This window comes from Acanthaster planci, linkage group LG09 (assembly GCF_054643075.1).
Source record: "Acanthaster planci isolate LZ-2023a linkage group LG09, COTS_SCS, whole genome shotgun sequence".
Lineage (NCBI taxonomy): Eukaryota > Metazoa > Echinodermata > Asteroidea > Valvatida > Acanthasteridae > Acanthaster > Acanthaster planci.
Genome location: NC_141785.1, coordinates 8,963,798 through 8,987,160, shown reverse-complemented (window position 1 = coordinate 8,987,160; position 23,363 = coordinate 8,963,798). Strand labels below are relative to the sequence as shown.

General features: G+C 40.2%; 1 protein-coding gene across 1 annotated transcript; it reads left to right on the top strand.

Moving 5' to 3' along the window:
• Positions 1-7,314: 7,314 nt before the first annotated feature.
• Positions 7,315-22,626, top strand: LOC110980712 (uncharacterized). Its single transcript, XM_087141316.1, has 5 exons — positions 7,315-7,569; positions 8,443-8,760; positions 12,542-14,010; positions 14,224-14,317; positions 14,436-22,626. Exons 2-5 carry the CDS (start codon positions 8,490-8,492, stop codon positions 19,997-19,999), a joined length of 7,398 nt encoding a protein of 2,465 aa, XP_086997442.1. The 5' UTR covers positions 7,315-7,569; positions 8,443-8,489; the 3' UTR covers positions 20,000-22,626.
• Positions 22,627-23,363: the final 737 nt, after the last annotated feature.

Sequence of the window (23,363 nt, the reverse complement as noted above, 5' to 3'; positions counted from 1 at the left end):
AAATCAATAACAAATCATATGATCATGTCATCACTACGCGAGTGTTCTAGGACCATTTATGCATACGGGTCCTTGTGTGATGCAAGTTTGAGGGAGACCCATATAAAGCAAAGGGGCTAAAATGATAGGTGGAAAACCTGTACAAAGTGAACTTTGGAACAAAAGAAATATTGAAAATTCAATAACAAGTCACGTGGTGATGTCATTGTTCTAGGACCACCTATGCATAAGGGTCCTTCATTGGTATAAGTTTAGTGAACATCCAAAGTTGCCCAGGTACCAAAGTTGAGGGTAAAAGCAACGAGCACAAATGGAATGGGCTTTTAATAGAGGAGGAAGAAGCCAGAAGAAAAAAAATCAGAACCAAAAAAAATGTCTTGTTTTGCAAAGTTGCCCAAAATCCTGAAACCGAACGAATCGAATCCCTTTTTTGCTAAATTGCGAAAAAGCCAAAAACACCACAACTAGAAAGACATTTTCGCAAAATTCGAGAAAGCCAAAAAGGCACCATTGTCGCGTTTCGTACCATTTGGAAGTTGAGTCAGGCCATTTGTAACGGTGAGTATGAGCTCAATTTAGCCTTTTCCCGAAAGGCAATGGGGATTTCCGAAACGCCTCCAAACGGAACACTTTTTTCCCTTAAACGTCACTCTCTGAATTTATTTTTTCATCATTAGTTGTTTGAAAGGGGTCTGTACCCAAAGCTCCCCCGATAATTTCGAGTAAACAAACCTCATTATTTTCTCACTCACGTTTCCATTTCATTATACCGTTAAAAATATGTAAAGAGCCACCTTTCCCTTCAGTGGAATTGCTATTAAACAAACATTTCCCAGTCCCCAGCAAACAATTTTGGACCGCCTTTAAGGTTTCAGGTAACTATAACAACATGGTGTCCTATTCGAGGTTTTATGATTTTATGTCACATTTAAATCACAAAATATTCTCAGATATTTTTTTTAGTCTGGGAAGATTTTTTTTACAGGGAAACGTTCAGTGATCCCGACTTGTTTATCAGTAAAACAAGATGCAGGTGCAGTAACAACAGTGTGGCCGTATGCAACATTTCGGTTTATAGGGTCATTATAAGTTTGAAAAGGAAATGTTGTGATCATGACTTGTTTACCAGTAAGAAAAAGATAAGAGCGCAATAGCAACAATGTGGCGGTACATGACATTTTGCAGTTCAGTCGGGCCTTTTGTTAGCTATTTGTAACGGTGAGTATGAGCACAATTGAGCCGTCTGCGGAAACGCATTGGGATTTCCGCACTGCCTCCCGACGGATTATTTGTTTTTCCTTCAACGCCGTGCTCTGTATTTATTTCCCCTTTAGTTGTTTGTCTACCGCCTATACAACCTGGGTTGCCATTGTCAGTTTCTGTATTACCGTCATTTTTCATCTCTTTGTATTTTACAAGGATGGCATGAGTCCAGGGAAATAGAGAAAAAAATGGAATGGGAGAGTTTTTCTTAAAAATGGAACAGGATTTGCATTGAAGAAAGGGGTCTGTACCCAAAGCTCCCCCAATAATTTCAGAGTAAACAAACCTCACTATTTTCTTGCTCACATTTCCATTTCATTATACCGTAAGAATTAAGTACAAAACTACCTTTCCCTTTAGTAGAATTACTTACAAATATTTCTGAATCCGCAGACAACAATTTTGGACCGCCTGTAAGGTTCGAGGTAACCAGAACAACGTGGTTTCATATTCGATGTTTTATGTTTTGTCACATTTAAATCAAAATATTGTCGGACAAATTGCAGAGAGACCTGCCATGTTTTTAAGAGAGAAAGATGAAAGGGGATATTGGAGGAGAACATAAATATAAGCATGTGGTGATTCTACGGCCTATTAAGGAAACATTTTTTTCGTTTGGGAAGTATTTTTACAGGGAAACGTTCAGTGATCCCGACTTGTTTATCAGTAAAACAAGATGCAGGTGCAGTAACAACAGTGTGGCCGTATGCAACATTTCGGTTTATAGGGTCATTATAAGTTTGAAAAGGAAATGTTGTGATCATGACTTGTTTACCAGTAAGAAAAAGATAAGAGCGCAATAGCAACAATGTGGCGGTACATGACATTTTGCAGTTCAGTCGGGCCTTTTGTTAGCTATTTGTAACCGTGAGTATGAGCACAATTGAGCCGTCTGCCGAAACGCATTGGGATTTCCGCACTGCCTCCCGACGGATTATTTGTTTTTCCTTCAACGCCGTGCTCTGTATTTATTTCCCCTTTAGTTGTTTGTCTACTGCCTATACAACCTGGGTTGCCATTGTCAGTTTCTGTATTACCGTCATTTTTCATCTCTTTGTATTTTACAAGGATGGCATGAGTCCAGGGAAATAGAGAAAAAAATGGAATGGGAGAGTTTTTCTTAAAAATGGAACAGGATTTGCATTGAAGAAAGGGGTCTGTACCCAAAGCTCCCCCGATAATTTCAGAGTAAACAAACCTCACTATTTTCTTGCTCACATTTCCATTTCATTATACCGTAAGAATTAAGTACAAAACTACCTTTCCCTTTAGTAGAATTACTTACAAATATTTCTGAATCCGCAGACAACAATTTTGGACCGCCTGTAAGGTTCGAGGTAACCAGAACAACGTGGTTTCATATTCGATGTTTTATGTTTTGTCACATTTAAATCAAAATATTGTCGGACAAATTGCAGAGAGACCTGCCATGTTTTTAAGAGAGAAAGATGAAAGGGGATATTGGAGGAGAGCATAAATATAAGCATGTGGTGATTCTACGGCCTATTAAGGAAACATTTTTTTCGTTTGGGAAGTATTTTTACAGGGAAACGTTCAGTGATCCCGACTTGTTTATCAGTAAAACAAGATGCAGGTGCAGTAACAACAGTGTGGCCGTATGCAACATTTCGGTTTATAGGGTCATTATAAGTTTGAAAAGGAAATGTTGTGATCATGACTTGTTTACCAGCAAGAAAAAGATAAGAGCGCAATAGCAACAATGTGGCGGTACATGACATTTTGCAGTTCAGTCGGGCCTTTTGTTAGCTATTTGTAACCGTGAGTATGAGCACAATTGAGCCGTCTGCGGAAACGCATTGGGATTTCCGCACTGCCTCCCGACGGATTATTTGTTTTTCCTTCAACGCCGTGCTCTGTATTTATTTCCCCTTTAGTTGTTTGTCTACTGCCTATACAACCTGGGTTGCCATTGTCAGTTTCTGTATTACCGTCATTTTTCATCTCTTTGTATTTTACAAGGATGGCATGAGTCCAGGGAAATAGAGAAAAAAATGGAATGGGAGAGTTTTTCTTAAAAATGGAACAGGATTTGCATTGAAGAAAGGGGTCTGTACCCAAAGCTCCCCCGATAATTTCAGAGTAAACAAACCTCACTATTTTCTTGCTCACATTTCCATTTCATTATACCGTAAGAATTAAGTACAAAACTACCTTTCCCTTTAGTAGAATTACTAACAAATATTTCTGAATCCGCAGACAACAATTTTGGACCGCCTGTAAGGTTCGAGGTAACCAGAACAACATGGTTTCATATTCGATGTTTTATGTTTTGTCACATTTAAATCAAAATATTCTCGGACAAATTGCAGAGAGACCTTTCATGTTTTTAAGAGAGAAAGATGAAAGGGGATATTGGAGGAGAGCATAAATATAAACATGTGGTGATTCTACGGCCTATTAAGGAAACATTTTTTTCGTTTGGGAAGATTTTTTTTACAGGGAAACGTTCAGTGATCCCGACTTGTTTATCAGTAAAACAAGATGCAGGTGCAGTAACAACAGTGTGGCCGTATGCAACATTTCGGTTTATAGGGTCATTATAAGTTTGAAAAGGAAATGTTGTGATCATGACTTGTTTACCAGTAAGAAAAAGATAAGAGCGCAATAGCAACAAAAATTTCTGATTCCTCAGACAACAATTTTGGACCACTTTTAAGGTACCAGGTACTAAAACAACATGGTTTCATATTCGATGTTTTATGATTTTTGTCACATTTAAATCACAAAATATTCTCGGACAAATTGCAGAGGGACCTTCCATATTTTTAAGACAAATGATACCTCAATCGGGTATTTCAATATTCCAAGTCATTCGTAGGCATTTGCTACCAATTACAACATGCTTCTGAAATTTGGAAACTCCCGCTACACCAATAGTCTGTTTAGTGAAGTTAAATCAGTCACATACAACGTCTCTATGAAAGGTTCAAAGGTACAGATAAAATTCTATGGACCTGTATAGCAAACAAGACGGAAGACTCGCAGCCAGCCTATGGGAAAATTGGTACAAAATTTCACTCAATCGATACCGCTAGAAAAAAATTCCCGTCACCCAGACAGTGATTGACCTCTTCGCTCCGTTCTTTATCCAAAACAGCGACAGAATAGTTAGTTTTGTTAGTTCCTTTGCCACGATAAGTGTGCAGCCGCAGAAGTCTGCAGTCGACTTAATTTTGTACAAACCTTGGCAAATGCGTGAGAACTACGGTTTGGCAGTGTGGAAAAGACCGTTTTGCTCAAGACAATGTGCACAGCTTCTGTGCAAATCCTTGTGGACAAATTTCGAGACATTTATTTGTTTACTATTTATACCTCCTATTTGCCTATCATTTGGGTTCACAAGTGTATAAAAGTCAAGGAAAGTACCGAAGAAAATTTAGGTTGAGCAGTCCCGTATTCCGATTTCATAGACACTGAAATGTACTAGAGGAAAACGTTGTGCTCATACTTTGAGTCTCAAATAAAGTTTGTTTTGTTGAAAGCAGTGAACCTCCTCTTTGACACAGGTTTTTCAATACATTCTGCCATCAGAAAGTTTAAGATGGGATTATACTGTATTCAAGGTCTTTTTTTCTGTACCACAAACATTAGACAGGTGGGAGGACGGATGGACGCCCTTTGCGATGGGCAAAGGGATGGAGGGATAGGAATCTGTCGGATTTGCTTCGCAACTCGCCCAAAATTATTGTTCGATTTCTTACAAGATTTTTATGTGCAGTGTATTTTTAAAAATGCCCTATACGTATCAGCATGTATTCAACTCCAATTGTCCACTGGGAGAGCATTTTTTGTGTGTAAAACTGACAACGAAGTCACTGATTAACATCCACTACGAATTTATTTTCTAGGGAAATACGGGTAAAAAAGTTGTTGGATTCTGCATTCAGTCTGTTGTGCCAGTGTCCGCAAAATAAAACCGGATACAAGTGCAATAGCAGCAAATTGAATGTGGAGGCTTGTGCCAATTTGCGATTCAGTCGGACCAATTGTTAGTCATAAAAGAATTGTGTTGATCATGGCTTGTTTACCAGTAAAAGGTGATACAAGTTCAGTAACAACAATGAGGTGTTAATTTATATTACGGGTTTTGCCCTTACCCAACGTATATATTCATAAACACTGTATGCTCAGTGCTTGTGCTTTTTTCGCAAGCTCCCGGACAAGCACTGAGCATACAGTGTTTAATAATATATACGTTGGGTAAGGGCAAAACCCGTTTTATAAATTAACATCTCCCCAACGCAAAAAAAATACATCTTGAAAAACAATGGGGTGGTTGTGCCGAATTGAAATTCAGTCGGGTCTACTGTTAGTTATAGGCTATTGACCTGTATGTATTGGATGTGAATCCATGTCCATCTCCGTTCGGTCTGACGATGAAGTCGCTGATTCAAAGTTGCATCGCTTTATTTACTGGTGAAAACAGGTGAACATAGGTGTTGGCCTTAGCATTCCCTACGTTGTGCTAGATGTATCGCCATGAATGATGTTAATCCGAATGGCCTTCTAGTACTTGGAAAATGAAGAGATTGTTTAACTCTTTCGGAGGTTAGTGAAAACATTAGAACTTATGATGAGATTAAAAAAAGTAGCCATGTACAAAGAGAATAGGAAAGAACATGAGGCTTTCAGACTTAAGATATAACAAGAACACAAGCAACTACGAGACGAAAACAAGAGACAGGCAAGACATAAAGACTTGACAATACAATACCGGTAGCCGACCACAAAAAGTTATGAAAGTTTTAATATTTGATGACAAATAAAAAAACTAAAGAAAGAAGGAAATAAAACTGTGTTACATAATGGGAAAGGAGGACTCTTTAAAATGAGTCCACCAATGACCCACCAATGACTTCATTCTGATGTGATTTTGGATTGCATTCACTTAACGGGGACCGAAAAACTGAGGGGTGTTAAGAGAGAGCAGACAGTGCAATTGAAGGGAGCATGTGTATTTTTATGGAAGAATCTAGTCGAGTAACTGTGACCGATGTAAAGAACGATAAAGAACAAATTGCCTACAATTTGCACAATTAATGCATTATTGCATAATTAAAACGTTAATCAAATGTATTTACAATATCTTGTAAAAAATACTTCACAGGTTGAAAATTAAAACGTTTTAGTTTTACGATGTTGTACTAATATTTCATTCGGAAAAGTATTAACATTTGCGAATTCAAAACATGTTTCTTTTAAAATCTATAAATCCTATATAACAAATTAAAGTATTTCAGTGATTGCATCTGTAAAATGTTTACAAACATTACTCATTAAAAGTTTGCATAATATATATACAGTTTATAATATGACATACTGAAAATAGTTTCCTCTCAGTTCAAAATTCTGTAACTATGTTAAAAATTTAATTAACAGAATTACATTTAACTATGTTCTTAAAGAAAGCTGTGGTGAAACTTGTAATCATTACGTATTCAATGAATACATATTTAACAACAATGTTAATTTAAGAATTGTTATTTGAAGTTCAAGCCTACACATGTGCCAGCCCACGTGTATTGAGCACCATAGTGGAAAGGTACACGTTATTCGCGGACCTATATCTAGGAAAAATGGGTGCTGTGCAAGAACTTTCCACAAAAGGCTTGATTTTCACACGATTGGTGTGAAACTAAATGACTGCAGGTAATACATGAAAACTACTTAAGGCTCCTAAACTCCTAAAAAAACACAGATCAGTTATTGGAACAAAATTGGACGGGTTGCAGATTTTAGCCCGGCTCTGTCAGAGTTAAACAATTACATTTCAATAGCATTTTAAATATAATGAAATAATCATTACTAGTCACGTTTTATCTGGGTTTTTTTTCACGTTTTGTTAAAATCACCAAAATATTTTCTTAATACCGTAACAATACCACCACAATATGTTTTGTGGGTGGCATTTTAAACATTTTCTGGTTGTTATAATCATGTTTTTTGACTTGCTGGGTAGGTGCAAGGGTTTGTGCAAGAGAAAGCCATACAACATAATCAGGGGCGGCCTCTCTCAGAACATGTGAATTTTAGAACAAAATACCTTCCTCGTTTGTATGGCTAGACCACCGTAACTCCGTTAAACCTAGTCAGACTCATGAATTAATGTACGTCATTGGTACACCTTAGTACCACCCAAAGTGGGAAGTCCCATCACGTGCTAGTGTTCAGAGGGTATAAATAAAGGTGACGTATTTGTTGGACGAATGTCCGGCGTTTGTATGTCAGAAAGAAACTTCACACTCATTTTTGTAAAAAAACCTACGGTGAAACTACTAGATAACGGTAAGATTTAATGTCTGAAGAAAAAATGAAACATTTAGTGAAGATGCTATTCCGGCTAGGTTAATGGTTTTGAAAGAGTATGCTTTTGTGAGATTTCTTTATGAAATCCCTTTTTCATTTCAGTTTTATCCACTTCAATTCAAGTTATTTTAGTGCCGAATTTGAGTTAATTTGTACTGTTGGTTCAGACTCACCGTAACATAATGAATGTAGTATACCTTGAACATATCAATGGCGTCTTCGTCATTGAAAGATAAAATCTTGATTTCATACTTCACCTTTTTATATTTTTATTCATATATCATTTATTGAGTTTTTAAAAGAAGTTTCTCCAATTTAAGGGAAGTACTCAATACAGATATTATTTTTCTGCATTGAATTTTACTCACAGTCTGGTTTTAAATCAGGCTTGTTAACTCCATCTGCCTCTCACTGATAAGAACCATGTCATCCTACGGGATTTTATGTGCGTGTATCTTTTTCCGTGATACGCCCCAAATCAAAATTATTTGCCTTAGTCATACATTGCAACATTTCTCGCAATCTAAGTGCTGTAACAGTGGGTATTATTTCTGTATAGTTCTTGTATTTAGGCAGCGTTGTCATCTACAAAGACTGAAAACTGCAGTTTTGTATTGAAGGCATGAACAATAAAGCCCTTGGTAATTTTTGGAAGTTTGTTGTTTTCAGTGCAGCGTGCAGTTGCTAACTATACATATAGAGTCAAGACAGCGGTTGGTCCACAGTGGTTAATATATTTGAAGCTCTTTCTTCTGAAGAATAATATCATCCGATTTAATGTTTAGATAAATTACTGGTGGTTAAATAAAACGTTGTTTGGTAAAAATGTACCCCCTTTCTTGAATTTTCCAGTAATTACAGGCAAAAAAGAAGCCACTTCTGCCTCAGATGGTTGAAATATGGAGGCAGGACGCTCCTGGGAAAGCCAGAAAGTTGCCATAGTTGGCATAGGCTGTCGCTATGGCAACGGTGTGGACAATGTCAAGAAGTTCTGGGAGATGTTAGTGAAGGGGCTGGACTGCACAACGCCCATACCGCCAGATCGTTTTGACGCTAGCTACTTCCTGAGTCCTGGGGAGAAGATGGCCGGCAAGATGTATATCCAAAATGGCGGTTACATCTCTCAAGATCCGTACATGTTCGACAGGCAGTTCTTCCACATGCCACCTGGTGAGTTCCATAAAAGCGTGATGTTCAAAAATTCTTATTTACGAAGTCTCGTGATATTCTTGAAAGGCATATCGGTTAAATTACACCGAAAACGGCATTTGTAGCGGTTATGTCAAAGTCACGAAATTCAATAAAACCACATAAGCAAGTCACGATGTCCACACAAGATTTTAAATACCCAACAACATGAAAAGCGTCCTGCGAAAATATTGTATCAGTTAAGTCTACTTTAAAATTTCAGCATTGGGAAACTACACTACATGATTATGGAGATCTGAGACTGGCTACTTTTTTCAGTGATTACCGGAGTCACACATTGCATATGCAAAAGAGAAAATTTCTAGCAAATTGGGATGAAGTACCGGTACATATTGGAGCAATGCTGTTTTAAGATAAAATATTACATGAAATTACAAAGAAAAAAACGAAGAAAAACAAGGCAAATATGTCAAAGAGCATTTAGAATTTCCTGAAGTTTATCCCGCACCTCTCAGGGCTTTATCCTCGTAGGCAAACGCCTTAGTGTCACTGTATTTTGCTCCTTTTCTATTTCTTAATCAACAGCTTGCATATATTTCCACAAATATTGAAGTCATTTGTGTTCAAATTAGTCCCAACAACAGACTTGTTAGTACTTTAGTCCCTCTGTTGTTAGCGTTCAAAGTGGTTCTTTACCTGGAATGCCCTAATAACAAAAAAGGACAGATAAACTTTAGAAAGGCTGAAAAGTGAAACTTGACAAACCTATGTAAAAGATGTCTTCCATAGACAACCTACCAGTACTAATGACACACCTTCTTTGCACATTCGTCGATTCTGCTCCATCCACTCAAAGTAATTTGACCAGGAACACGCCAGAGTTCCTACGTCAGTTGCTCCCAGGATCATGACTTTACTGGCATCTCACTGTACTGACCGTATGCGCCCTTCGTCCGTGGCATATGGGTTAATAGTCATTATGTGCATGAAGTAACGTTGTAATGTCGTCATCTATTGATGTTAAATTAAGTTTCATTGTTCATTTTCACTTTATTTTCGTCTACAAGTAATTTGGGCACAATGCCAAGTCAGATTCGTTTGAAATATCACAGATGTTAAGTCTTTTAAAGTAAGGACGTTATGATGACATCAAGTGTTTTTTATAAGATGTTTACATGTTTACCCGATCTCCGTTTACTTTGGTCACGTTTACTTCACGTTAAAATCTTTAAATAGTAGGTGTGATTGCCATCAAATTTGTGTGTCAGAAATTCAGTGAAAATAAGTGATTTTTAAGTTTCATCAACATAAAAACCATTAGCAAGGTAAACGTCCAACTCCTGGTCGTACTTTTAATGTAACGTCATGTCAAGATGATGACTGTATTTTATTTTTTCGTAAATTTTGAATATTTTTCCTTTTTATCACTCGTTTACACGTTTTTTTCCAACCAAATGTACTTAATTTTAAAGTATCAAGATTCATAAAGCATTTGTCCCCTGAAGTGACTTAATGGTGACGTATTCCTGGAAAATTTAATAAATTGTTACACCTTGATTGTGAAAGTTGCACGTGAACCGTACACTGTACATGTACTTCAGCTGTATCTTTGTGTGGCGACTCGTATGCTTTACAGTAGGTTTCGATCTTGACTCCACTCACTATGCATTGTTAGAAGCTGTCTGGAAGGCCAACTCCACAGCCGTACACCGGCCTGGCATTAGGGGAATATGGAAAAAAATGTAAAGAAAGTAAAGGAATAAAGGATTTGAATCATTGAATTGTAATCAAACCTGGACATTTGAAGCCCCAAAAGTTGACGTGTAAATAAAACTCTGCATAATTTGAGACAGTTGCATTAGTACTCTCTCTGCACGTCTTTCTTTGCCTATGCGTCCTGAAACTAATCATTCGAGCGGACTTAAGCGGATCTTAAAAGATGGCCTGTCATTACATTACTGTCGAACCATTTTACGCGAAGGTGGTCTTAATTTGTCCACGGAAATTGGAAAGACATGTTACTTCCATTAATAGACCATTAATACAATAGGATGATTAGTAACATTCGTCACTGTATTCTCTGAAGGTGCGGAAAAGGTGTCCCTTTGTCTGAATGCAGACAAAATTAGAGATACGAGAAGAGCTGAAAGATAGATTGGTTACCGAAAAACAGAATTACAATCGGTTCATCGACCAAAAACGGGAACAAGAACACTCGGACCAATTTGGGGCATATGCCTGCTGCAGCAGGCATAATATGCAGTATGCATATAGCCACAAGCAACACTTGATTCATGTGGTTCCGATGCGTCTAGTGAAACCAGTTAAGATTAGTTAATAAACAATTCTTTATATGATCTTGCAGATTATTAAGTATTGCTATTTTCAGTCAGAGTAATTGTGATAGCATATGCTTCGAGATAAAAGACATAGAAATCGTTGAATGCTGTTGTGGTACTTGAGAAAACCACGTAGGATTACACATGTGCATACAATGTACATGCACTCTCGTTTGACAACAATCAAAACAATGCCAAAAATAAGCCGGTTAGTGTAGCGGCATCACATCCACTGGTTTGTATCTATTTGGGTGGCCATGCTTGTGTGAGCTTGTTTCAGATTTCCGTGTGTTTGATCAAATTTTGTCGCTAATTTAGTGATAAATGTGTCGAGTGAAAGTTTCGATTGATACGATCCATATGGCAGCAATGATCCACTCATTGATGTCGAGTATGACTGTACGATACCAGCTGTTAAGGATCATGGTGTCGCCGCCGTAGTGTTGGGGGACTCGCTGTACTTGGAATTATCGCTATATGAGCGCTCTGCCAGTGGCACGATCCCTGAGCCAACACAATGGGAAGGAGGGAGCTCTTTGTGGGTATTCGCCATAGTTTGCTTCCACTAATTCCCGTCACCCCAGTTGCCTCTGCAAGATGCATAATTCATCAAAGCAATCTTCCGGAAATGTTTTTGGCAGATCAGCAACCACGGGGAAGTTTTGAAACTGCCTTCGTTGTGTTAACAAAAATGTCCAGGACGCGTATCATTTTTTTTTTTTTTTTGGTCTCTGTAAATCTGAAGAACACCACGTCCAAGTTTTTGTGGGCATTTCTGTCACAACCATTGGGGTTGGGGCACAAGATTGGGGCATGTTTTACTTCATCTCTAAAATGCAACAATTAGGCCAGATAAACTTGAAGAATCAAGCAATTGGTAAAGAGAACTAGGACACAATTATCAGCGTCCCTTCGCTGCGGCACGTGTATACATCCTTACAAGCACTTATGCACACTTACAAGTCGAGTGTGCTTACTCTCTGTGTCTCCCAATTACGTTACGGAGTAACTTGCATACCGTTAATACACAAACGATTTTACCATAAACAAGAAAACGTTGACATTTTTTCATGTTTATTTCCGATGCTGGTCTTGTCACCTATTGAAAACAATTATCGCCAGGGTTTCCTTCATGCCTGTTAAAATTAAAGTTTGTATTTTTTAAATGTTACGTGATAATAAAAACAATTTTGAGCTAACGCAGAACTAACACTGCGATATTTCAACATATTTTTCAGAGCAAAAATACTTCCTTGAAATATTGTCATCAATCGTTCATTAGCCCTCTTCGACCATGGACTGGAAAAACAGAGATTATGGAACATTAAACCTTACATTTACCATACACATAAGGGAGTGGATTTAGCAGTAAGTGGAACGTTTCTTGAGTTTATCCATAGAGCAAACACATAGAGTAACTGTTTTTACAGGGCTTTGAAACCTTCTTTGTTTACGACCTGCAGACGAAGCGAGTCATCTTGATCCACAAGTTAGACTGCTTCTTGAAGTCACCTGGGAGGCTCTCGAGAATGCCGGGATACCAGCTTCCTCTCTTCGGGGCTCTAACACTGGTGTCTACATGGGCGTAACAGCACAAGAGTACTTATCACTCACCTGTAAGCCGTATCACAACATAAATCAGTACTCTAACTCTGGCACCAACTCATGCATGGTATCCAATCGTATCTCCTACGAGTTTGACCTCCGTGGGCCGAGTTTCTCAGTGGACACAGCTTGTTCTTCATCCCTCTATTCAATCTATTTGGCGTGTGAGGCGCTGAAACAGAAATCCTGTTCAATGGCTCTTGCTGGCGGGGTCAACTTAATTCTTACGCCTGTCACCACTGTTGGGTTTTGTCAGGCTGGAATGTTGTCTGCAGACGGAAAATGCAAAAGTTTTGACCAGGCAGCTGATGGATATTCCCGAAGCGAAGGTGCTGGAGTTTTGGTTCTGAAACCTCTTCCTGTGGCTCAGAGAGATGGCGATCGTATTTACGCTATCTTGCGAGGAGGTGCACTGAGCAACGATGGCCGAACACCGGGCATTGCAAACCCAAGTTTTGATGCACAGGTTGATTTGGTGAACCGCGCCTGTCGCAACGCAAGGGTAGATCCCCTTCATATTGTCTATACAGAGGCTCATGGTACAGGAACACGTGTCGGCGACACTACAGAAGCTGGAGCTTTGGGTGAAGCTTTGGGACAAAGGAGAGGGCCTAAACATCCTCCACTCTACATTGGGTCTGTCAAATCTAATGTGGGCCACTCTGAAGGCGCGGCAGGAGTGGCTGGCATTATCAAGACTGCTCTGTGCCTGTACCAACGAAAGATTCCACCCGTCGTGCACTTCAAAACACCAAGTAAGAACGTTGACTTCAAAGCACTTAAAATCAACGTTCCTTCTGCGCTGATACCTTGGCCGGATAAAGAAGGCCGGCTTCTATCCTGTTGTAGTTCCTTTGGCTTCGGAGGAGCGAATGCTAACCTTGTTCTCGAGGGGTGTTTCAGTTACCACGTGAACGGTCATTTTCAAATGAAAGGCCCACGCTTGAGTTGTCTCCTTCTTTCCGCAACCAGCTCTGATGCCCTCCGACAGAAAGTCAAAGACTGGCTCAACTTTCTTTCGGAAGATCAACAAGTGACAGACACCACTTTCTACTCGTGCTTATATACGGCTGCCTGCCGTTATCAGCACCACACTCATCGATTAGGATTTGCAGTTGACTCTAAGCAAGATGCAATCCATCAACTTCGAATGAAACTCTCCGAAGAAACCCAGCTGGCGTCGTCTCAATCTACTGAAGGTGTGGCTCCGTCAGCCCCTGGCGCAGAACAGCAAATCGTGTTTGTGTTTTCTGGTATGGGGACTCAGTGGTGGGGCATGGCGAGAGAGCTGATGTATTCACAACCGGCATTTGCATCAAAGATAAAGGTGAGCAGATCGTTCAGCTTGCGCCAATGGCCTCTGCGCAACAATCACACAACAGCGTTGCGAGTTAAAAGCGTGAGGGGTGCGCTGCGTACGTGGATTCAGCCACTCTTATGTAACATCATGTACGTACTGTGCTTTTACACCACAGAACACACGAACTAGTTTCACTGCTAGGATATAAATTCTTTCAGGTAATATTGATTAATTCTGCAGATTATTGACAAGTTACTTCAGAGCTGTGGAGCTAAGTGGTCTTTGGTCAGCATGCTCTCTGACGAAAAGGACCGTGATAGAATACAACAAACTGGTAAACAATTTTTCGATATAGTTTTTGTTCAGCAAAGCAAACGTTCCAGAATCTGTCTCACAAAATAATATCAAAGTGTCAAACTGATAATCAATTTTATATTTTGTCTTCACAATAGAAGTCAGCCAGCCCTGCCTGTTTGCGGTTGCAATAGGTCTTCTAGATCTTTGGAGGTTGCGTGGTGTGGTTCCGGACGCAGTGGTCGGGCACAGTGTGGGTGAGGTTGCAGCAGCCTACGCAGCAGGTTTCCTCAGCCTAGAGCACGCAGTAAAACTGATCTACCGTAGAGGAAGGGAACTTCGCAAGACTAGTGGCTCAGGGAAGATGGTGGCTGTCTTGCAAGGCGTTGAAGACGCTCTCCAGTATGTTAAAGGAAGCAAGCATGGAAAAATGCTTGATGTAGCGGCTATCAATAGCCCAGGTCAAATAGTCTTCTCTGGTGAGAATACCGCGATTGAGGGTTTAGCTAACGAAATGAAATCAGATGATATTAAATGCGTAGTGCTTAAGGTAAACAATGCTTTCCACAGCAAACAGCAAGAAGTGGTAAAGCACACATTTGTCAAGAACGTAGGTAAGTTCCTGAAAATTCAAACTGCAACAGAGAGGAGACACACGATTCCAATGATGTCCACCGTTACAAAACGGTATTTGACGGCCGAGGAGGCTCATTCACCAGACTACTGGTTTCGAAATGTAAGATACCAGGTCTCCTTTATGAACGCCATTCAGAATCTAACTAAAGATGGTTATCGGGTGTTTGTCGAAATAGGTCCTCATCCATCACTCTTACCAGCAATTCGAGACACTTTAGATGACATTCAGACTCCAGATAAAAAATTCATCATGACTAAATCTCTACTAAGGCCAAGAGACACCAGCATGGTAGCCAAAGATTCCGAGAATCTGCTCTTGTCACAGATACAGCTTCATGTAAATGGTATACCCACGAAGTTTCACAGTCTGTTCGATTCCACTGTTCGTCGAGTTATGTCGATTCCACATTACCCGTGGCAGCGGGAAAAATGCCTTGACCTTTCTCATTCAGCGAGGGAAGAGTTTCTCTTTCCTGTTTCGGTGGGTCAACACATGCTTCTTGGAAGACAGTGGGAAAGCTTCTATCTGCGAGGAAGTCCGGTGAAGATTTGGCGCGCTGACCTGGACGCGTCTCGGGTACCCTGGGTGAAAGATCACGTCCTGCAAGGTGCCGTAGTTGTCCCTGCTGCTGCTTACACCGAGACTGCTCTTGCAGCAGCTCAATCACTAAATGGCAAACGCTACCCAGTAGTTCTCAGTGGGCTGATGTTTGATCGGTTTATGTTTGCTCCAAACGCAGAGGGCTGCCTTGAGACAACAGTTGAGGAGAAGGCACCAGATCAATTTCTCTTCACACTAAGGAGTCATGACGTTTCCAGACACACTTGGACCCAGCACTGCCATCTCAATATCATTCCTCCTTCAGCCAATCAAAGTGAGCTAAAAACATCAGGTGACACGATTGACGTAAAGAGTATCCTCAAAAGGTGTGAAATAACCAATTCATTTGAGGACTTTTACGCGAAGGCAAAAAGTTCAGGCTTTGAGTTGGGACCTACGTTCAGAGGTGTTCAGAAGATATCAATGTCGGGGGATTTTAGAGAATGTCTACTGTATGCAGAGGCTCCTGTTAGTGTTCAGAGAGAATTCCATCATTACGTGTACCACCCAGCTTTTATGGATAGCTTCTTGCAAGCCTTTGCTGTTCTTCTTTTGGTAGCAGCAGAAGCGGCAGAGGGACTGCTCGGTAAATCACCCCAAACCGTCTACAGAGTTCCCAGAAGCATCAAGACATTTACCCTCTCCGGACCTGCCTCACCACTTGTATATATTCACATGAAGATCAGCGGAAATGATGAGCCCCGTTGCGATATTGATGTGGCAGATGCAAACACAAAGAAAGTATTTTGCTCAGTTGGGCAACTTGCATTTGAAACCATTCAAACTGACAGAGTGGAGCCTCAGGTTTGGAGTGTAGCTTGGAAAAATGTTGGGTCTCTAGCAATCACAAATGAGCCAGCTGAACTTCGAACAGCCAAGAGGAAGATAATTATCTTCCCGGATGACACAGACATTAGTTCGTCCTTAATCGGGTCCTTGATGAAAGAAGAGGTCTGTGATGTAACTGTAGTAGATGCAAAAAAACCTGAAGCTTTGCAACTAGCCACTAATGTTGTCGCTGCCAATCAAGATACTGATGCACTCCTCATCATGATGAAAACGGAAGCATCTGAAATTGATTTGGATTCTGGATCAATCATGTCGAGAAGTGAGTTTGAGGAATGCCAAGAAGGTACGCTGTTTTGCTACTACATCCACCAAGCCTTGCAAAAGGAGAGGTTGAAGGTCAAGTTTCTACTCTTCACAAAGGGCGCGCTTTGTGCAAAAGACAAGGACAATGTCAATCCATTCGCAGAGATATTAAGTTCTGTTTCCGTGACTGTACTGCACGAGGAACCTTTAAATCGAATGTTTTCCTTTGACTTGCCGGTGACCAACAGCAGCACAGAGTGCGCCCAGCTCGCAAAGGAAGTTATTTACAATGAGGATTTTTACACAAGAGCTGAAGATGTAATCGCTATACGAAGCGCAATGACCACAAACAACCACAACGATACCACATGGCACCTCTTTTCACCTCGCCTGTTAACGAAAAATCTCTCTAAAGTTTCTGGAGTTGTGCCAGCAAGATTCTGGTCAGTTAGCCAACAGATTTTATCTGATCGCACTCGTATGTTCATCCAAAAAGCTCATCCAAAGGAGTGTAATCAGAGTGACTTAAAGTATACTTTGGTGAAAGTCGACGCTTTCAGCGTTTACAAGGAGCACAAAGAAAACCCATCTCCTTCACAAAATGAGGGCGGGCAGTCGGGATCGTGCATATTTGTCTACGCTGGTAATGTCAACGGATCAGCTTCCAAAGATGTTCCTGGTTTATACTTAGGACTAACTTCTTCTTACGAAATTCAGGCCGTCATGACATCTCCCTCAAAAGGTTTAACAGAAGTGCCTTCCCATCTCACGGCGAGCGAGGCAGTCAGTATCGTCAACGATTACCTTCCTACGGCCATCTTCTTCAAGCAGAGTGTACCAATATCTGCAGGGATGTGTATCAGTTTCAGAGTTGATTCTCTCGACACTTGTAGTCTTGCAACTATGCACCTATCAACTAAAATGGGAGCTAAAGTATTCCTGTTGAAAGATGGTCTTGATGATCGTGATTTATCTCATACGGGGATATCTGTCAAGTTCCTGAATGAGTTGGTTGATGCATCCGTTGACGTATTATTTCTGTCTCTGACAGAATCCTCCTTGGATCATGCACTGCATTCGCTAAAACCAAAGTTGAGAAGAAACGTTACCGTTGTGATCATGCAGAGACAAGGATACAAAGGAAGACTTTCTGTGCTCCCTTCAAAGGTGAAGGTTGTTACGTTCGATACTGATCTCCCATCAGCAGTAGATGGATTATCCAGTGCTGAGATTTCAAATACTTTGTCAGAACTCTGGAAGATGTTTCACTCCGGACTTAAGGATGGTCATCCGATATGTGAAACGCACAACCTTAAGAAACTGTCTTCTCTGGCAGCAAAGAACGTGGACATTCCTACAAACGAAGTTATCGATGTTCAATCGACCGAGATACTGCTACCACCTTCTCCAGAGAATGACTGCTTTGTTGCTGATGGACAATCGTCTTACTTCATTACAGGAGGAACAAGAGGATTTGGTCTCCGCCTTTTAGAGTGGTTGATATCAAGAGGAGCTCGATACATATATACTGGTTCAAGAGGGGAAATGAATAACGACTTGAAAGAGGTCATTCAGAATGGAATGAAAGTCGGTGCGCAAATCCAGCACATTCAGATGGATATTTCCAATGCCTGTGATGTTGAAAGAGCTCTGCAAAACATGAAGGATGGGCGTTGGCCTGCCCTTAAAGGCATATTCCATTGTGCCGCCGTCTTCCAGGACGGCTTCCTCCAAAATATCACTGCAGAGTCTTGGAATAGAGTCATGGCTCCAAAGGCCTATGGAGCACTTCTGCTACACCAGCTGACTCAAAAGCTTGATATCAAACTCGATCATTTCATCATGACTTCTTCTATTGTATCTCTCATTGGCAATGCGGGACAAGGCAGTTACTGTGCTGCCAATGTCTTCCTGAATGCTCTCGCTCATTATCGTCACAGTCACCATTTACCTGCCACTGCGGTACAGATAGGTGTGATTAATGGTGTTGGGTTTGCAGTTAGAAGCCGTCTGGTTCAAATGTGGGAGAAGATGGGAGCGGGAAGTATGAGCCCAAACGAGGTTCTGGCTGCCATTGGCTGTGCCTTGTCGGTTCGTCAACCGCAGTTTGGCATTTCAGGTTTCTTTAATCTGAAACTTTGGGCAGATAAGCACCCTGGCCTCATGACTCAGCACTTCAGAGAACAACATGGAACCGTATCCATAATTAAAGAATTGTTTCATGACAGAGACCCATACCTTTCTGCCAATAGCGACAACTTTCTTCAGTCAATTGAGAAACTTCCATTCCAGAAAGCCAAGGACATGGTAGTCAAAACTTTGTCCACACTTCTCAGTCAGCACCTTGGGTTATCTGACGAGATTCCTCACGACGCGTCTCCCATTTCTCTTGGCTTAGATTCTCTCATGGCTGCTGAAGTCAGTCAGATAATAAGTCAGCAGTTTGAGGTCACTGTTGGGGGCTTGGATCTCCTCAACGACAAGAACACCATTCAGGAACTTTCAACAAACATCACGAGACAAATTCTTGGGAAGGCTAATTCTCAAAAACCTGATGGTTTGGAGGGCGAGGAGTCAAAACGAAAAAACTTTGTAGTTGAAGGTGAAGTGCCAAAATCGTTGGCAGTGAAGCTTGTCTGCTTTCCTTCAAACGGCGCTGGACCTTCACTGTTTACGCACTGGATACAGCTGTTGCTACCATTTGGCATCCAAATTTTGATGATTCAGCTGCCGGGATGGGAAGGGCGTGAAGACGAAAAGCCACTCACCAACTTGAAAGACATCGTACGCCTTGTTCACAACGAGCTCAAACCACATCTGTCAGACGGACCCTTCGTTCTTTTTGGCCACAGCATGGGGAGCCTGATTGCATTTGAGGTTGCTCATCTCTTTTTGATCGAAGATAATATCAGCCCCCATCATTTCTTCGTGAGTGCATGGTATGCTCCGACATTACCCTATCCTCATCCAGAGGAACTCAACATCTCGCCCGAAACCTTTGACAAATTGAGGAAGACGCTTAGTGACTACCCCAAGCTTTTTGCGAATCTGGTGAAGATTACAAAAGTGAAGTTCAGTTTCATGGATGACAAGGCCGTCTCTAACACTGCTTTAATGCGACGCTTGTTACCCTGCTTAGAGGCGTCAATGGAAATGGTTAAGGCCTACGACGGAAACCATAAGAATCCACTGCAATGCAACATCACAGCTCTCGCGGGGAGGCAGGACGATTTTGCTCAACCAGATCTACTGGATGGCTGGGGGCAACAGAAATCGAGGAAGCACACGTTTAAGAGGATGACCTTCCCTGGCAAACACATGTACATTCTGACTAACACTACCGAAATTGTCAAGGAAATTTGTGTTACCTGCAAGAAGGTGCCTGCTAAGTGAACGATGGTGGAACCAAAGGGAGTTTTTAAAGAATGTATTACACTGATTCTCGACATGCTTCCCAACTGTGTATTTGTAATTTGCAACTAATAGTTGGAGTTGGGACTTTTTACGAATATCATATACGTGTTAAGCCTGGTTCCATATTGACTTAGAGAGACGCAAAAAAAAAACATTTTGTAACAGTCCCCAACGACAAGCAATCACAGACGCAAATACGGACGTAGCAAGTCGGCAACTTGTCGGCTGTCTGCGGCAAGTCATCAGAGTACGCCCTTGGTGATTCGCACGATAGCATAAAAGTCGTTTGCCAATGTCCCTCTTGGCTGTGTACATGTATCTAGTCCACTTTCATAACAGACATTGGACATCGATTGTTGGCAAAATTGCTCTCCACAACTAAATACATGCACATCAAAAATACCACTGTATCCTCAAGAAATTTTTTTTGTTTTGAATGCCATTTTATTTCTGTTATTTTCGTCTTGTTTCTCACCGGTGTTCCACACGTTTTGGGCCTCAAAGTGCGTCTTGACATTTTGCACACTGTTGGCGACCGGTGCGACCACAAACAAACTAGACTTTAAGACAAACCTAGAAGGTTACTGCTCTTTGGTTGCTACAAATCGGTTTGGGTGGCTCTTTCTTAATGTTAACGAACTAGTGCAACTTATATATTCTGATCATTGTGTAATGAGTTTGTGAACCCATCCTCAAAAATCATATAAATACCTTTGTTTTGATGACAAAAAAATGAAAATTTTAACTAAAGGCTATAAGATGTCAGCCAGACGGCATCAGCACTTAATGCAGCGTCAGTGGTTATAATGCTTGTAGTTTAGTATTCTTAAATGCTAGGAAATTTAAAATACAATTAATCTAAGCTTACACGTAACGCCAAAATTATTACTTGAGCAGTTATTAATTTCACGGTAGATTTGTGGTCTCAAATGAGATATGCTACTATTAACAGTGAAAATATAACTAATTAAATTAGCAAATGATCTTAGAATGTGTTCATCGAAATATGAAGTCTTTCAATGTAATGAAGAACTATGGCCATTAGAAGTTACGTTTTCAAGAAATCTTTAAGACTGAAAGCATCCTCTATTTGGTAACTCCACTTAAGCATGACTATTTTATTTGTTTGTCTATTTTTATTTATTTTTTGTTTTTAATAAATCTCAGACGTGCATCCGGTTCGGTTGGTGGTAATCCGCTCCCGCAGTTGATTAACAAATTTCCTTTATTTTAATTTGAATATTGTTTTTATTTATTTTTAGTGACGAACGTCTACAGGTTGGAAGACAAAAGGCACCAACCATGCAGGGGTTTTATTTTGCGTGTACAGTTATAATTATAAAGGTGATTAAATGACTTCGCCAATGGCCACAAATGCACGTACTAACCCCCTCCTCCCCCCCCAAAAAATAAAAATAAAAGTTGAAAAACCCCTTAGCAAAAGATTGTAGATCCGTCTCGCTATCTCGAAGCAAAACAATAAGCATTTGCATTTCTTTTTACTCAAGAGTCTTTTTTTATAATTTCTTAAGTCAGAAGGGAAAATTGATTGCCAAAACTATATGCCAATCCATAAAGCTTATTTACAATTTGGTAATGTATATGGAAGGTTGGAACAAATTATCAAATAGAATATGCTTTGCTGTACCTTTCTTTAAAACACATGTGTATCGTAACAGGTTATTGTTTTTTACTGATTAACAGTTAACTAAATTTTATTCATAATTATTTACTACTGTGGCCAGCAACAACTTTACAGAAGGTTTGTTTTTGGGAAGACCGCTGCCAGTACAGCAGAGGCATTTTTACGCCTTTTTTACCCGAAAGACTAAAATATCGAGGAATCTGTATTTCAAGTCACAATTTGCAACAGACATCTAATTTTCACAGTGACAGCTGAACGCGCAAAAATTAATTATTTCACATTCAAATGAATATTTTAATACTTGCGCCGTCTGTAGATGGATACAATTAGTATAAACACCGATCCGAGACCACAGACATATGTTTTAGAAATTAGCAGGTGTACACACATAAAATGCATGCAGCGTGGATTTTACACGGTCATGACTTATCCTGTGTGGTGTGGTATTAGCCAACAAAACTTGAATCACATGAAGTATCCCTTATTTGAAAACGAAGTACATATTGGCTTTTGTGTTGTTCTCGATACACAAATCTTTACTCATACTTTTTTTAGTCGCTTTTGTTTATGATTATATTTGAGAATAAATATTGAATTCCCCGAACGGACAGAATGAGCACTGCTAGGGAAGAAGATTGTAACAATTACTTGTATCACGCAAACACAATAAGTTATAGTAGACATTAGTTTGAATACAATAGAGCCGATGCCAGATGTTTCTAAGCTATGTGTGGCACCAAAATTAAACAGAAAGCCAGCTAATTTCTAGTGCATCTACTTAAAGTTAGGAACAAAGTAGAATAATATCCTCAAAAAGGGATTTTTAGTTCTTATTTGAGAGTTCTGTTATATTAAATTGACTGGATTACGAATCCCTAAAATACTGTGGTTAGTGATTGATTATTGCATCGTACATCTAATCAATACTATTCAATTAAATGCTACGCAAATACGCACTCCATACCCACCACTCCTTATCCTTTGTCCATATCCGTTGTCCGTCCTCCCTCGTCCTCTTTTCTTTCGTTGTCCATGGAGGTACTACAACGAAAATCTTTACACTTGACACAAAGGTCTTGTGGCATATAAAAGACAGTTTTCGTTTTTACTTTTGAGATTTACTTGCCACACCTGCATGAGAGCGGATGGGGGCATGGTGTTATAACGCGATGTTATGTTTGTGAGTTTTCAAAATAATGATACCATCATCACGGAAGTTGTTAATAGGAACAATTTCGAGATCATCATTTTCCTCTTGATCTGATTTCGTTGTTTAGTTTACTTATGCTTCAAAGATATTCACTTAAGTAATAGTCCACTTCTCCTGTCTGGATTTCAACTGATACTACTAATAAAATTAATGTCACCCTTGGGGATTTCAGTTGGTGAGAGACAGTCATGTTAAATCCCAGAACTAGGTCCTGTAAAGGGGTATCTGTGTTTGCTGGAGTCCAACCAGAATCTTTCCAGGATAGCAGTAATCCAAAATTTAGCTATGCTAAAGGAAAAGGGGCCCTGTGAGAATATAGCGTTCCTCCATACGTTCGCATTCAATCAACAGTCTGTGCCTCGCTGGGGCACGGCTGATGGGTAGGTAGCCATTCCACTGCAAACAGCTGGCCATTAACGTAGGGATTTGCGTATTAATTACTCTCGATGTTGAGCCTGGGAGGGCGCTCTTTCAAACTTGCCTCTTCC

What these genes read in the sequence shown, in the direction of transcription:
- LOC110980712 (XM_087141316.1), top strand. Translation starts at nt 8,490, where the DNA reads ATGGAGGCAGGACGCTCCTGGGAAAGCCAGAAAGTTGCCATAGTTGGC. An exon ending in GTTCTTCCACATGCCACCTG is followed by an intron (nt 8,761 to 12,541) that starts GTGAGTTCCATA and finishes TACGACCTGCAG; the next exon opens with ACGAAGCGAGTCATCTTGAT. An exon ending in TGATAGAATACAACAAACTG is followed by an intron (nt 14,318 to 14,435) that starts GTAAACAATTTT and finishes TCTTCACAATAG; the next exon opens with AAGTCAGCCAGCCCTGCCTG.